This window comes from Rattus rattus, chromosome 9, assembly GCF_011064425.1.
Source record: "Rattus rattus isolate New Zealand chromosome 9, Rrattus_CSIRO_v1, whole genome shotgun sequence".
In the NCBI taxonomy this organism is placed as follows: Eukaryota; Metazoa; Chordata; class Mammalia; order Rodentia; family Muridae; genus Rattus; species Rattus rattus.
In genome coordinates, this window is record NC_046162.1 from 55,103,640 (window position 1) to 55,120,369 (window position 16,730).

Below are 16,730 nucleotides of genomic sequence, written 5' to 3' on the forward strand. Positions count from 1 at the left end.
GCAAGCAAGAAGGCTGGAGTGGAATCCTGGTTTTTTGTTTGTTATTTGTTTGTTTTTTAATTTTTTATATTTCTAAGATTTTTTATTTTATTTATGTAAGTACACTGTAGCTGTCTTCAGACACGAGGGCATCAGAGCTACCATGTGGGTTGTTGGGAATTGAATTCAGGGCGTCTGGAAGAACAGTTCTTGCTCTTAACTGCTGAGCCATCTCTCCAGCTCATGGAGCAGAATCCTTAAAACTGACATCCTGAACCACAAACCCAAAACAGAGGGAGTGACCTAAAAGTGATGAGCTTTAGGCTCTCAAATCCCACCCCTAGAGACATACTTCCTCCAGCAAGGCCATGCTTCTCAAGCCTTCCCAAACTACTGCCATCAACTGGGGACCAAGCATTCAAATTGAGCCCAGGGTTATAAGGAACATTTCTCATTCAGACCACCATGTAGGGGATATAGGAATAATTGGAAGGGGAAAATAAGATTATATTTCATTATCTACCTGTATAAAATTCTCTAGATAAATAAAAATTAAAATTTATTAATGGAGAATAGTGACTGTGGATGTCATTTTGTTTGTAGAGTGCTTGACAAGCATGCACGGAACCCTCATTTCCATCCCAGCATCACATAAACCCGGGCGGGGTTTCACACACCTGTACTCACACTCTTGGACGTAGATGGAGGAGGTCCAGAAGTCCAAGGACATTTTTAGCTACATAGAGAAGCCATCCTGGACTGCATGAGACCTAGCTTCAAAAGTATAAATAAGATAAAATAAGATAAAATAAGATACACAGATGAACTTAAAAGTTAAAACACTTAACTTTTTTTTTTTTTTTTTTTTGGTTCTTTTTTTTTCGGAGCTGGGGACCAACCCAGGGCCTTGTGCTTCCTAGGCAAGCGCTCTACCACTGAGCTAAATCCCAACCCCAAAACACTTAACTTTTGAGAACCGGCTTTTACAACCTATTCTCTTACGTCAGAACCAGAGGGGGAAAAAAGCCTCTTTCTGCATGGTTCCGTAGTCAAAACTACTTAGCCACTGTAGAAGACAGTTCAGCAGGTTCTTACAAAACTAAACGCACTCTGATTGTCCGATCGAGCAATGTCTGGGAACCACTGGATCCTTGCTCCTCCACCCAAAGGAGGTGAAAACACCTCCACACAAAACCCTGAGCAGGAGGAACTAGAGAGATGGCTCAGTGGTGAAGAGCATTCGCTGCTCTTCCAGAGGACTGGAGTCTCGTTCCCAGCACCCGTGTCAGCAGACTCACAATGCATCTGTAACGCAAGAGATCCAACCTCCTCTTCTGGCCTCTGTGGGCATCAGCATATATGTGACATAGACTCACACCTACTCAGACATGAGTAAAAATAAATCTCTTTAAAAAAAACTGTACAAAGATGTGTATAGTGAAATTATTAATTAATTAACAAAATTCAGGAGCAAACCAAATGCCCTTCAGTGGGTGGGTAAAAAAGAATAAATGACAGCAGATTCAGAGTTGGGGGGGTACTAACAAACCAGGGCTATCAAGCCAGGAAAAGACAGGAAACTTGAATGTGTGTTACTAAGTGAAAGAAGCTAATTTGGAAAGACTGCATCATGTAGGAGTCCAGCTCTCTGACATCCTGAAAAACACAAAACCATGGAAACAGTACACACGGGTCAGTGGTTGCCAAGGACTGAGAGGAGAGGATAAACAGTAGGGAAGGGGCAAAGGGATTCATGGGACTATTGAAAGTACTCTATATGCTACCTACCATGAGGGCAGGCAGGGGTCAGTATGTAATTGTCCAACCAAAAGAATTCACCAAAAGTGAACACTAACATGATCCATGGTGAGTATGATATGTCAAGGTATCTTTGTGAACAAATGCTCTGCTCCAGAGAGGACTGCTACTGCGGGCCAGTGAGGGCTGTTGATAAGTTGGGCGTGATGTGGGGAGAGGGGAGTAGGTGGGATATTTTTGTACCTTTCTCTGAATTTCATTGTAAAATTAAAACCATTCTTAAAAACTCTTTACAGATTTTTTCTTTTTAATGACTGAAGAGTTAGCTCAGATTTCTTCAGTGGTTGAGATGTCTGATCATCAAGTCACCCAAAGGAAGGGAACAAACTCTTTCTACTGGAACCAAGTAGAGAGAATAGGTGGGTGTACTGGGTGTACTTGTGCCTTTTAAACTATAACTTCTAAGGAAGAATCGGCGATAACAGATAAGCACTAGGCTACGTTCTTGGTCCCCACAACAGCCCTATAAGGTGGATACTGTGGTCATCACCATGAATAAGGAAACTGAGTCAGAGAGCAGTGGACTATTTTCCCAGAGTCACACAATTAATAACCGGAGGTGCTGGAATCCGGGTAGTCTGACTCACCACCCATGCTTAGCCACAACCTGACACCATGCTGGTGAGAACCAAGAGCTCTGAGGCTCCCCCTCCTTCTAGTGATAAAGGGGTTGCTAGCTCTAATTGTCTTCTCTTTCCCAAACCAGAGAAGCCATTAGGGGAGGAGCTAACACAACATAATCTGGTTCTCAGAAGAAACAGGAGGAATCTCTTACACAAAACAAACCACTCCTGTTCAAAAAAAGTGTTTTCCTGGTCAGGCAGGGTGGCTCAGTAGGTAAGGATGCTTGTCGCCAAAGTCTGATGACCTGAGTTAGATACCCAGGGTCCACATGGTGGAAGGAGAAAACTGATACCTGAAAGTTATCCTGTGATCTCTACATGTATATTACAGTACATGCACACATGCTCACATGCACACACATAAACACGCACACACCACACAAACACACACACATAAACACACACTAAATACATACAAACATACGTACATAAAAAGTTTTTTTATAAAAATGTTCTAGTCAACAGAAATGAAAAATATGCATCTTTAAAGTTTTAGATTTCTTTTTTTTATTCCTTTGGTGTGAGTGTGGATGTGGGTGTAGGGACACACCATGGCGCACGTGTGAAAGTCAGAGGACAACTTGCTGGGCTTGCGAATGTAAGTCCTCTCCTTCTGCCATCTGGAATTGAACTTGTACCCTCAGGCTTGGCATCAAGTGCCTTTCCCTCCTCAGGCATCTCACCAGCCCCTAGGATTTGCATTTTAACCGATGGAACACTGGAAACTAAACAGTGCATTTATGCGCAGTCAGGTCCTTAGAGGAAGACAGACGAGTAAAACTTCATCCGGAAATGAGAGATCGAAGCAGCATGGAGATTCAAGTTCAATTCAGTTTAGTTTCTTTAAATACCAGCCGCGTGCATAGAAGGCACTTCAGTACTTACTGCAGAGTCTCAAGAAACGACGGCTGACACACCAGCAGGTGTGAACACTGCTTTCCAGCCGTGAACGCACAGTCTGAAGAAACAAAGGCACCGATAGAAGTGACCTGGGAATCCATTCTAGTCATCTTAAGTTTCCAGAAAAGCAGAAATATAATAATTATAATAAAATTATAAATAAAACAGATTTATCCTTTTAAAGTTTTAGTTTAGAGGGATGGAGAAATGGCTCAGCCATTTTGAGCACTGGCTGCTCTTGCAGAGGACCTGAGTTCAATTCCCAGCATCTACCCAGCAGCTCACAACCATCTGTAACTCCAGTTCCAAGGGCAAGGGGCCCAACATCTTCTTCTGATCTCTATGGTGCCCAGACATACCTGCAGACGAAACATTCCTACACATGAAAAATTTAAACTTTAAAGAGTATTGGTTTGCGGGAAATCTGTGATGACGAGAAGGAGGAGACTCGTCCTCCTCCTAAGCATCAACCATGTTTCCAGGGGGTTCACATCATCTGTGCTGCCGTGATACCGAGCTCTGTGATCTACGTGGCCGTGGTGTTTCCACAGCCTACTCATCTGCAAAATAGTTCTAATAACATGTGCTTGACTTAGTCCACAAGAGATAAGTTAATTAGTATTTATAAGCTACCTGGAGATTAAGCAGACTGTGTTAATAACACTTTGCAGTCTCGTTAGAACTCTTATCTTTAAAAAAAAAAAAACTCAAGTCTCATAAACTATTTCTCTGCCAACACACTGTCTCAGTTGTCTCATTCATGGGAAACACTGGCAAAAAGTGTAAAAATCCGGCCAGTCACAAGCAAAATCACTAATAATTCTCTGGATATAACGTCTAAATCTTATGGTATGACGCTATGATCCCAATTACGACTCTGTATGAATTGTTTTTAAACATGTGTGCTTGTTTAGCTCACGCATTCTTGTCCACTTGGATAGCTTTTGTCTTGCAGTGACAAACACCCGATATTTCTCAAACTTCAATGCCTACAACATTAAAAAGTTTCATCCGGGAGAGAACTCATGCTTCGAAACTAAACCGGTAATCAGTCGACCGATCAATTTGTACCCACCATGGGTGATGGGTCCAACCTGCCCCTGTCCGATGTGTCCACCTTATTATAATAATACAAATAATTAACATTTGTCTGTGCCCTTCAGACTGTCTTCTAGCCATTCATTATTGGAGCTGCTCCTTGAAGCCTTCGCCTGACACTGTGGGATGTGATTATGTTCGTTTGTTCCCAGGGAAGAGACACACAAAGAGGCTGGCTGGCTTCCCTAGGGCTTTGTGGAAAAGAAGAAAGCGCCGGCTTCCCCATGGCAACCAGTCTCCTTCCGCATGGCAACCGGTCTCCTAGGTGCCAGGTTACAGGTTTCCTAGATCGCGATGGAAACAGCCCTCTCCTCCACATATTTTGTTCCCCACTAATCAATGCGAAGCTCAGACCTTAAAGTTGCAATGCTTTACATACAAAGATGAAAGCCAGAGAACCACGACAGGAGAGGGCAGGGCAGGGCAGGGCACGCCTGTGATCTCGGCATTTGGGAAGGCGGAGTCATGAGGAGGACCAGACAAGTTCAACGTCAGATTGGTCTATACGGTAAGTTCCAGGCCAGCCAGAGCTATAAAATGAGACTCTATCTCAAAATTAATTTTTAAGGAAAAAGGGAAATCAAAACATCTCACCAGACACAGCAGCATATAGCTGCCGTACCAGCACTCCCACAGCTGAGAGCGGAGAACTGGAGTTCAAAGCCACCCTGGGCTACCTGAGACCCATTCCAAATGGTCAACAAAAAAGAAAGAAACTCTCAGTACAAATCCCGCCAAAACCACATATTTATAAACTTTAGCAAAGCTGATACGCAAGTTATTACAGAACTTCTGTTAATCACTTTTGACACTTGTAAACAAGTGTCAGGGGCTGGTGAGACCTCTCAGTAAAGCGTTTGCCATGCAAGTGTGAGGACATGAGTTTGATTCCCCCAGGAGCCTAGTGGAAAAGCCAAGAGCTTGGGCATGCGTCTGCCATCCCAGTACTGGGTAGGCAGAGACATGCTGATCCTGGGGCTTCCTGGCCAGCAAGCCTTGCCAACCTCACAAGCTCCAGACCAATGAGACCTTATCTCAAAAACTGAACAGGAGGGCTGGAAAGATGGCTCAGTGGTTAAGAGCACTGTCTGCTCTTCCAGAGGTCCTGAGTTCAATTCCCAGCAACCACATGGTGGCTCACAACCATCTGTAATGAGATCTGATGCCCTCTTCTGGTGTGTCTGAAGACAGTGACAATGTACTCTTATAAATAAAGTAGATAAATAATTTTTTTTAAAAAAAGGAAACAGGATGGATGACAGAACCACACCTGAAGTTGTCCTCTAGCCTCTACACTTCATGTACACGCACACGCATGTGCACGTGCACATGCAAACACCCATTAACGTGAATATGCATGCACCTGGAAAATAGATCAGTTCAGAATTCTTATTGGCAAAAGATAAGGAGTTTCTGTCTCAATAAGAAGGGAACAGCTTAGTAAAATAGGGACAATTGAGATATTCTATTCTAGTGCATTTCTACACAGGGAGCAATTATTTCCAACGTGAATTCTTTGTTGCGTGGGGTGGGGTCTCTCCACCCTTTTTCCAGGGGTCAAAAGAATGTAAATTCTCACCTTGGTAACACAAGTAATGGTTTTTTTCCCTCTGTAATCTCTGGGGCTGTGATTTAGTGTTAGTAACACTGTAAAACTATGAATTAGGATCACAGTCTCTGGCACCTTTTTCATATATAAAAAAATATCCTCCAGGCACCTTGCCACCTACCGGACACTATTAAAAATCACCCACTTATGAGAAACAGCAATTAGGATATGAATAACGTTTTATTACAGATCGGCATGGCTAAGATTGAGTCCTATAAAAGCCAGTGGAGCTGTCGGCCCATGGAGGATAAACTTCGACTTTGCGCCTGTCTGGGGAAAGGCTGCCGTGCTGTGCTGTCGCCATGTCTTTTCGATTTTCAGGGGGATCCAGGGTCTGTTCTCGAGCTGGGTCTGTCAGGCTGTCCAGGGGAGGGGCAGGCTTTGTGGCCGGGAATGTGTGTGTTGGGCCGGGAGCAGAAAGCAGCTTTTCTTGCACCCTTGCGGGGATCTCTTCTGGAGGAAGCTTTGGCAATGAGGGGTCGAGTCGGGGAAATAGCGTTGGCTTCATTAACAACGAGCCAGGACTCTTCTCTGGGAACGAGAAGGTGGCCATGCAGAACCTCAATGACCGTCTGGCATTGTACCTGAACCACGTGAGCTCCCTGGAGGAGGCCAACACGGACCTGGAGAAAAAGATTGAAGGCTGGTATGAGAAGTGCGGGCCTGGCAAGGGCCGTAGACTGGACCATGACTGCAGCCGGTATTTCCCAGTCATTGAGGATTTGAAACGACAGGTAAGAAATGCAGAGTCCCATACTGTGGCTAGAGGCATGGGGGCGGGCTTAACTAAAAGCTAATCAGCCGTAAGGTGTGGTGGCTCACATCAGACATCCCAGCGACTGCAGAGGCTGAGACAGGAGGATCACAAGGCTGAGAGGGCCCGGGAGCCTAGAGACCCTATCTCAATTTTTTTAAAAAAAAGCTAGGAATATAATAGAATTTTTCCCAGCATGCCTGTGACTCTGAGTTCAATCTCCAGTACCATGAATATGCTTAATTAGTTAATTAATTCGTTTCAAATGTACTTAGCAAGTTTATGGGATGTGGAATTTGCTCACTCTCTGTTCCCAAAGTTGAGGGTGGCACCTGACAAATAAAAAAAATGTAGAATCAATAGTGGAAGAGAAATAGCTTCGGAATCAACATAATTGATTGTATATACAGCCCTGTAATCCCAGCCACTCCAGAGGCTGGAGCACGGGGGAATCACAAGTTCGAGGGCGGACTTGGTAATTTAATAAGATCCTGTTTCAAAAGAAAAAAATTAAAATGGGAGCTAGGGGCGTGGTTCGTTAGCAGAGTGCTTGCCCAGCGTGTGCCTGGCTTCTAGGTTCAATGTCCAGCACCACAAAGATGGTGCACGACTTATTTTGTTTTGACCTTTAACTCAAACTTTTTGGTGAATAACAGTGGGGTTTTCAGTGGGCCTATTTATTATCTGAATAAAAGAATGGCTGGGCTTTCGTTGGTGGCAGTGTTGGTGGCTGGTTGGTTGCTCTCCTCTAATATGCTAAGCAAGAGCTCTACGGCTGAGTTATACCCCAAAACCAAGTTTCCTTGAATATCCAAACAAGATGCAAATGCCTGAGACCGGTTCCCACTGACGCTGGAATGTCCTTTGACGTTTGTCCATTTGTCCCGTTCAGATCCTGTCTATGACCACCTGCAATGCCAACCTTGTCCTTCAAAATGACAACGCCAGACTCACGGCGGATGACTTCAAGATGAAGTAGGTGAAAGTGGACGGATTATCATTAACAGTGACTGTAAGACCACAGCTGCACTAGAGAATGTATCTTTTGCTTTTAAAAACCTATTGTGTGTGTGTGTGTGTGTGTGTGTGTGTGTGTGTGTGTTTTAGTTTATGTACTTGAGTGTTCTACCTGTATATGTGTCTGGGCAGGACTTGTGTGCCTGGTACCTTTGGAGGTCAGAAGGGAGCATCGGGTACACTAAAACCGGAGTTACAGACAGTTGTGAGCCACCATGTGGGTGCTGGGAGCAAAAGTGGGTCCTCTGAAAAAAGCAGTCTGTGCTCTTAACCACTGAGCCATCTCTCCAGCCCTCCAAACTAAACTAGTATAATGAAGCCATTCTATTCTAGATCAAGAAAGAAGTAAAAATTAATACATCCTTATAAAAAGATCTATCATAAATTTTTATAAATCTGACACTATATTATTCTGACATGCTATTAGATGGCAAAGATCAACTATAAAGAAATGACACCTCTAAAATAATGTACTTATAAGGTCTGGGATGTCACAAAAGGGTTTGTCACAAGAACATGAGGATCTACCTAAGTTCAGACCCCCAGCATCCACATAAAAAGAAGGGACCCGAACACACATGTAAATCCAGTGCTGGTGAGATGGAGACAGGGCCAGGCAGTGGTGGTCTGTGCCTTTAATCCTAGCATTCCAGAGGCAGAGGTAGGCAGGTATCTGTAAGTTCAAGGCCAGCCTCTTCTACATACTGAGTTGCCAGAGAGTCAGAGAGATACACAGAGAGACCCTGTATCAAAAAAACCAGGGCTGAAGGGAGACAGGAGAGGCTTGCTAGCTAGCAAGTCTAGACAAACTGGTGAGCTCCAGCTTCATCGAGAGACCCTGTCTCAGAAAAGAAGGGAGAGAGATATTGAGAAAGATACCCAACATTGACCTCTCACCTCCACATACACATGCCCATGCAAACACATACGGTGGGGGGGAGGGGATGTACCTATAAGCTAATAGATATCTCAAACTATTTTAATAATTTGCCATTGTGGGGTTGGGGATTTAGCTCAGTGGTAGAGCGCTTGCCTAGAAAGCGCAAGGCCCTGGGTTCGATCCTCAGCTCCGAAAAATAGAAAGAAAAAAAAATAATAATTTGCCATTGCAAGAAGCCTCAGAAATACATGCAGAACCAGAATATGCCCTTGGTACCCAAAGTGCCTTTATAAGTTGTACCTGCTGGTAATCCCAACCCTAAAACACCTTCACACCCTTTAAGGTATGAAAATGAACTGGCCCTGCACCAGAGTGTTGAGGCGGACACCAACGGTCTTCGCAGAGTGTTGGACGAGCTGACGCTGTCCACAACCGACTTAGAAATACAACGTGAGGCTCTGAGCGAGGAGCTGACGTACCTCCAAAAGAACCATGAGGAGGTAAGGAAGAGCCTTGCACACCGATTTCCCTCTTCAAGTCCTCTAATCATTCGCCATCATATCCAGGATGTGAATATCGATCAAAAACCTCCCCCTGGGTATTAATGTTTACCCTTTTCCAGGAAATGGGAGTTCTGCAAAATGCATCAGGGGGGAACATCAATGTGGAGATGAACGCGGCCCCCGGCCTGGATCTAACCGCCATGTTGAACAACATGAGGGCCGAATATGAAGATTTGGCTGAGCAGAACCGGAAAGATGCAGAGGCCAGTTTTAAAGAGAAGGTACGCCTGCGGCAGGTGACAGGAGAGGGGCTCGTTTGGCAAACAATCAAGCGGGCTACTAACCCTTCTGACTATTCCTCTTCAGAGTGCATCGCTGCAGCAACAGATTTCAGACGATGCAGGAGCGATCACGGCGGCCAGAAACGAGCTGATGGAACTGAAACGCAATCTGCAGACTCTGGAGATAGAACTTCAATCCATCACGGCTATGGTACGTGAGAACGGAACTGAAGGGGTGCGCGCCTGCGCACTTTGCAGTAAAACACCTCACTCAGGATGTTTTGTAAAGAAAGGGGGTTTATTTACTCACCCAAGTAGTGCAGCCCCAACGGTGCTAAGAGCCCTCTCTGGCTACACCACATCATAGCAAGTGGCATCGTGGCAGAAATCTGAGCATCGTGAGACCAGAAGCTAGAGCACAGGGAGTGTCCACGCTCAACTGTTCTAAAATAACCCTCTCTGGAGAGCTAACTAGTGTCCAACTAGAGCCCCACCTCTTACTGTCACTTATCTTAATGTCACAGCACTGGGACCAAGCCCCTCATACATAAATCCTCGAGTGGAAATACTCAAACCACGCATAACACCTAACATTGCATTTGCATAGGCAAGTAAATGATATATTACGTCTATGAGAGTTTTGTCTGCATGTATATGTGTGCATCATGTATGCATCTGGTGACTGTAAGGCTCAGAAATGGACGTTAAATCCCCTGGAGCTAGAATTACAGTCTCTGGAGAGGCACCAGGAAGCTCCCAGCCCAGGTCCTCTGCTAGAGCAGTAACTGTTCTTAACTGTGGAGCTGTCTCTCCAGTCCCTACAAGATGAATATTTACAACATTAAATATTAGTCTACATAATTAAACAACCACCATATGTTATATTAACTATCAGAAATTCCGTCCATACGCACTACTTCTGACATGGCATTCCCAAACCTTGACATGCTTTTCTCGGTGAACCCCACCCGTTCTGATTTTTTAACTGAGAATAGGCACACCTCGAGCTAACACCCGATTCCACCTCAAGAATGTTTCAGCATGGACACGTGGCCCTCTCTTGCCTCATTCAAGCCTCACTCTGCTTTTTCTTCAGAAACAATCCTACGAAAGTTCATTGGCCGAGACCGAAGGGAATTACTATGCGCAACTCCAGCAGATCCAGGAGCAGATTGGGCTGCGGGAGGAGCAGCTGCAGCAGATCCGAACGGAGACCGAGAGCCAGAAACTGGAGCACGAGCAGCTGCTCGGCATCAAAACGTGTTTGGAGAAGGAAATTGATACATACTGCAACCTACTAGACCGAGAGGAACAGTGAGTACCAATGTCTGACACAACTAACTGCACGGGAGCTGGGTTTCTATGTGTTATTATACATTTGTTACATGTTATGTAATATAGTATGTGCTTGCTACAGTAGGTTACGGCATATTTAGTATATCTTCAATTTAACTTGCAATACATAGCATACACAGTAAATCCTATAACTTCATAAAAACCATATATATCCATATATATATATTCAACTATGTCATTATTGCCTACAATGAAATTAAAACAGACAGAAAATTAAAATCCAAAACTCAGGTTTCTTTTGGCTTAAGTGTTGTGGTGTTGTTGCTAATAATGATGATGATGGTGATGATGATGATGGTGGTGGTGAGGGTGGTGATGATGATGGTGCTGGTGATAATGATAGTGGTGATGGTGATGATGACGGTGGTGGTGATAGTGATGATGATGGTGGTGGTAATGATGGTAGTGGTGATGGTGGTGGTGGTGGGGGGGGGTGATGGTGATGATGATTTCTGAGACAGTATCTCATTATGTAGTCTAAACCCTTAACTCTGTGATTTTCCTATCTCAGTCTCCTAAGTACTGGGATTATGGGCATGGACCACACATACATCCTAGAAATCAAAGATCTAAGTATGGAAAACATCTGCATGCATAATTTATATAAAGAACAATTAAAAACAAAATACTTGGTCATCCCAGTATCTGGTCCAAGGAAAAGTTTGCTTTCTTTTATGTTTATGTTTAAATACATTTCTTAAAAACTAACTTGTTTTATCACTTCAGTAGTTACCCCACCTATACCCTCTGTCCAAGCTCAGAATGAGGATTAAGAATATCTCACTGGGGGCTGGAGAGATGGCTCAGTGGTTGAGAGCACTGGCTGCTCATCCAGAGGTCCTGAGTTCAATTCCCAGCAACCACATGGTGGCTCACAACCATCTGTAATGGGATCTGACATCCTCTTCTGTCTGAAGCAGGCATACATGCAAATAGAGTGCTCATATACATAAATAAATAACTCTTTAAAAAAAATCCCACCGCATTGGTGGTACAGCAGTGAACATAGCCATCTCCTGAGAAGATGTTATAGAGAGAAACTATCAGAGTTTGTTAGCCAAGATCCCAAAAGCCCCAGAATTGCAGTCTCGGTTGTGAGTCATGTTCCAAGTGAATTTGAACATGTAATTAACCCTCTTTGGACCACAGTTACCTTTTTGTTAAAGTTGTAAACACAGTAAAACCATACTCTGTTCTCAGTCACAGCACCTCCCTATGCAGACAAAACACCTTGAGAGAGGCTGACACTAAACCAGGCCATCAGTTACTAAACACTGGCCCATGTTCATACCATGTGTTAATAGTTGCCTTCTGCAGTCTCTGAGGCCAGGGGGAGCCCTCAGCAGACTGGTGATGGTGGTGGTGGTGGTGGTGGTGGTGATGGTGGTGGTTGTGGTGGTGGTGGTATTTTGTCTTCAATACATCCCACTACAGTTCCCCCTCCTTCCACTCCTCCCAGTCCCCACCCTACCCTCCACATCTCCCCTCTCTCATAGATCCGCTCCTCCTCTGTTTCCCAGGGACATCCACCAAATACAGCATAACAAGACACAATAAAACAAGGCACAAACCCTCATAGCAAGCCTGGACAGGGCAGCCCAGTAGGCGTTGGCAGTATGGTGGTGGACACAGCTGCCTTGCAGACTATTCTAAGAGAAGCCAGCAGTGATGGCCCCCTCCTTGGTATCTGGAGACCATTCATTCTTCTCTTAACATATAGTACCTTTTAGGCACTGTTAAGCATAATGATTTACGTGAATGTTGTCTTTCTAACACTATAAACTACTGTGCTTCTTAGGTCTTTATTTCTCTACAGCACCCAATCTACCTCTTAGAGGAGGCATTGAACCGTTGAATGAAAAGTCAGAACACAAGCTTGGGACAGATGCCCTTGCTGCTAGATAGAAGAGACAATATCCAGCCATAAACATCCCTTTAATCTCTTCTCACTGTGCCGAAGTCACCAAAAGCTTATTAACATCCATTTAAAATAAAACAATTTAAAACTTACTGAAATTATTATTTCTGGGGATGGAGAGAGGTGGCTCAGCAGTTAAAACCAGTTCAATTCCCAACACCCATGTCAGATAAATCACAACCAACTGTAACTCCAGATCCAGGGGAACTAATGCCCTCTTCTGGATTCGCCTGGCAACTGCATCTATGTGGATGCACACACACGTACATAAACAAAACTAAAAATAATTTTAAAAAAAGAAATCCTATAATTTCCAACTCACAATCATTTATGTGCTTCCAATTGAAAGGAAAATATAATAACCTACTCCTCTCTTCACAGAAAAAGTGAATCCACAGGTTACAAACCAAAGGATCGCAAGCCTACAAGCGAAGTCAATGGTACGGAAGAGATTTTACTTGGTGTAATATTGTGTGTGTGTGCATGTGCATGTGCACATGTATGCATCCTAGCACGTGTGTGCCTGCTGTGCATGGATGGGTAGGGCAAAGATCAACCTTGGGTGCCTTTCTCAAATGCTCTCCACTTTGTTCTTTTGAGACAATCTCTCGCTGGTCTGGAACTTGTCAATCTGGCCAGGCTGGCTGGCCAGTGAATGCCCAAGGATCCTCCTGTCTCAGCTTCTCCAGTGCTGGGATCGCAAGTGTGCCCTACTGTGCCTGGCTTTTGTATGTGCACGCCCGGGATTAGACTGGGTTCCTAACACTCCCGCAGCAGGAACGTCAGTTACCGAGCTGCATCCCCAGCCTGAATGATCCTGTTAAACCTTTCAGCTTTTTTTTTTTTTTCTTTTTTTTTTTTCGAGCTGGGGACCTAACCCAGGGCCTTAGCTTGCTAGGCAAGCGCTCTACCACTGACCTAAATCCCAACCCCCCTTTCAGTTTTATTTTTTTTTTTTTTTTGAGCTGGGGACCTAACCTCCCTTGCAGCCTGGCAATGCGCCCTGAGCTAAATCCCCAACCCCCCTTTCAGTTTTATTAACCCACCATCCTATGTGTTAACTAAAAAAATTGTTTTAAGTTTAGATCTAGTGAGTGGACCAGCGAGGTCACTGTGACTTGACTGACTGACTGATTGATTGATTGATTGATTTTTAACTAGAGTTTTGCTAGGTAGCTCAAACTGGCCTGGAACTCAGTCTTTTTGCCTTGGCCTATCACACGTGAGGATTACAGATGTGCACCACTATACTAATCACCTGGAGATTCTTAGTATTTATATCTCACATCCCTGTAGAACAGATGTGTTTAAATTATAAAATTTAATTTGTCGTGAAGGACAAATCCTCAAGCATCTTTATTGCTTAGAATGCATTGTTTTTAAGTTTTACTGCTTATTTAAAAGTGCTAAAATTTTAAGTCACTAAAATAAAAGAAGCTGGTATTTAAAGAAGGCAACAGTTCTGGCCCGGTGATTCAGGCCTATGATCCTGAGGACTTGGGAGACTGTAGCTGGAGGTTTGTAGATTCTGGACTCGTCTGGGTCACAAAGCGAGTTGAAAACCAGTTTGAGTGATTTAATGAAACTCTTCTCTCAAAATAAAGAACGAAACCAGGGATAGATATAAGTGAGAGACAAGAATCCCGGTCTAGTATATTTTTGAGTATCTGGGTTCAACCTCCAGTTCTAAAAGGAAGAGGGGGCAGGGAGAAAGGGGGAAAGGAATAGTGGAAGAAGGAGGGATAGAAGGGAGGAAGGGAGGAAGGGAGGAAGGGAGGAAGGGAGAAGGCATTGACTATTTCAGACCTACATTTACCTGATGCCTAGAGTCTCTCGCTGGTCTGGAGCTTGAAAATACATATTTCATTTGTGCTTTCAAACACCCTTTGCACACAGACAGACAGACACACACACAAATACACAGAGAGAGGGGGTCAGAGAGGGAGAGGAGGAGAGGGAGTTTGAGAGGGAGGAGAGGAGGGGGAGGGGGGGGAGAGAGAGAGAGAGAGAGAGAGAGAGAGAGAGAGAGAGAGAGAGAGAGAGAGAGAGAGAACATTCAATCAGGCCTGGCTCTTGTTAAGAACCGACCCCAAACATAGCATTGTATCTCAATTTTCTTCAAACTCCCAAAAGAAACACTTTAAATACATACCTGCCATGGCTAGGTGCCTCTCCCCTGTTAAGACTGACCACTGAACTTTCCCTAACTTCATTTTAGACTCAGCAGAAGAAACGTTTGCCAGAACAGTGGCTGAAGAGCTAGATCAGCTTGGCAACCTCCTTTCACTGCGGGTGCACTCCGTGGAAGAAAAATCCTCTAAGATCAGCAATATCACCATGGAGCAGCGGCTGCCTTCCAAAGCCCCATGAGGCCAGCAAGATCGTTCATCAGACAAGACGCTGCCTCTGCGAAATCCCTCTGCTCAAGAAAAATCATCCATGCCTGTTCCTATGAGCCAAACGACTAGACTCAAGTTTCCTTTTCTTCTTCCTCTTCTCACGCGGTTGTGGGCAACACAGACAGAGGCACTAGGACCCTTGGCTTTGACAGAGAAAAGAATTTCATGGACAGACAATGTGAAGCAGAATTGGAGATTTACTAAAAGGCCATTTTTCACTTAGATCTAAAGCATGGCAGTCGATAGAGAGGTGTCCGGGACAGGGGTGAGATAGACCCAAGCATCAGTGTGGGCTTCTCCCCAGAAAGTCACGCTTAAGTGTCTTTAGCAAAGGTATATATAGAACTTTGGTACCTCTCAGGTCATATCTCTAAAGGTTACAGGAATCAGCCCTCTTCTTTAACATTGCTCGAAGGGTGCGGCTGAGAAGGTTTAAACTTAAAACTAATTTCCTTCAGTAAACCAGGTTGTAAGATAGATTGATGGAGGTGTTGTTGTGCTGTAGAGCGAGAAAGGAGTGCTAGAAACTCAGGGTGATACACATGCTGGTCATGAGGAAGTACGATTTAGCTTGACGGGTGTCTCTCGAGAAGGATGTGCACAATGTCCGTTGTGTACAGTGTCAGTTGTGTAGTATGTCTTTTATGTACTGTGTCAGTTGTGTACTGTGTCAGTTGTGTATTGTGTCTGTTGTGTACAGTGTCAGTTGTGTATTGTGTCTGTTGTGTACTGTATCTGTTGTATACAGTGTCAGTTTTGGACAATGTCAGTTGTGTATTGTGTCTGTTGTGTACTGTATCTGTTGTATACAGTGTCAGTTTTGGACAATGTCAGTTGTATATTGTGTCTGTTGTGTACAGTGTCAGTTGTATACTGTGTCTGTTGTGTACAGTGTCAGTTGTGTACTTTGTTGTGTATCTGTTGTGTACTTTGTCTCAGGCCATTTGGGCTGCATCCGCATTTCCGATGGGATTTCCGATGTTTCTGGCCTTTCTTGGGAGAAGAGTCAGGTCAGCCTCTGAGATGAAAGGCATAATGTTTCTCATCCTTTTCTTCCCGTGTCCCCATGAAGTTCCTATCTGTCTACCCAGCCCAGTGCTTTGGTAAGCCTTTCCTAGAAATGGGGCAACCTCAGTAGCTCCTGATTTTATTTTGTGAACCTTTGGCCACTTCATAAAGAGCTCTTCTGTTGCTAATGAATTAGTTTTAAGTATCTGCTTCTTTTTGGTTTCCACGGCTGACCCCCACATGACTATGCCAAGGATGTAATAAGAAAACACCGTGCTTCACCCCGATGTCCCATTTACCTCAATAACAACAGAAAGGACACTAGTCCTAACCTTGGGTCCCAAACCCCAGTTTACTGTGTAAACATCCTATTCGGTCTTCTATGGGTGTAGAAGTTACTGTATCCATAGATCATTCACACTTGTGATGCTTAGATGGATGATCAGGGAAAGTTTCTGAGCCTGGTGAGGTCTCCTTCGACTTTGGAATGCATGTGTCTTTCCCCTCCAACCCCACAGTGATGACTAAGCAAACCTAGAACTCAAGCAGGAGGTCTTACTGACAGCCTCTGTGCACAAGACCATGCC

The 16,730-nt window shown here is 44.3% G+C and overlaps 1 protein-coding gene and 1 long non-coding RNA gene across 2 annotated transcripts; one reads left to right on the plus strand and one right to left on the minus strand.

Annotated features, from left to right (window-relative positions):
• Positions 1-6,188: 6,188 nt before the first annotated feature.
• Positions 6,189-9,610, minus strand: LOC116910040. The gene is made up of 2 exons (XR_004389123.1): positions 9,526-9,610; positions 6,189-6,650 (listed from the first exon to the last, which is right to left on the minus strand). It is a non-coding gene; the product is annotated as an uncharacterized LOC116910040 (long non-coding RNA).
• On the plus strand, positions 6,308-16,335 carry LOC116910039 (keratin, type I cytoskeletal 26). Its single transcript, XM_032913827.1, has 8 exons — positions 6,308-6,761; positions 7,674-7,756; positions 9,022-9,178; positions 9,301-9,462; positions 9,548-9,673; positions 10,559-10,776; positions 13,118-13,176; positions 14,955-16,335. Exons 1-8 carry the CDS (start codon positions 6,330-6,332, stop codon positions 15,104-15,106), a joined length of 1,389 nt encoding a protein of 462 aa, XP_032769718.1. The 5' UTR covers positions 6,308-6,329; the 3' UTR covers positions 15,107-16,335.
• The last annotated feature ends 395 nt before the right edge of the window (positions 16,336-16,730 follow it).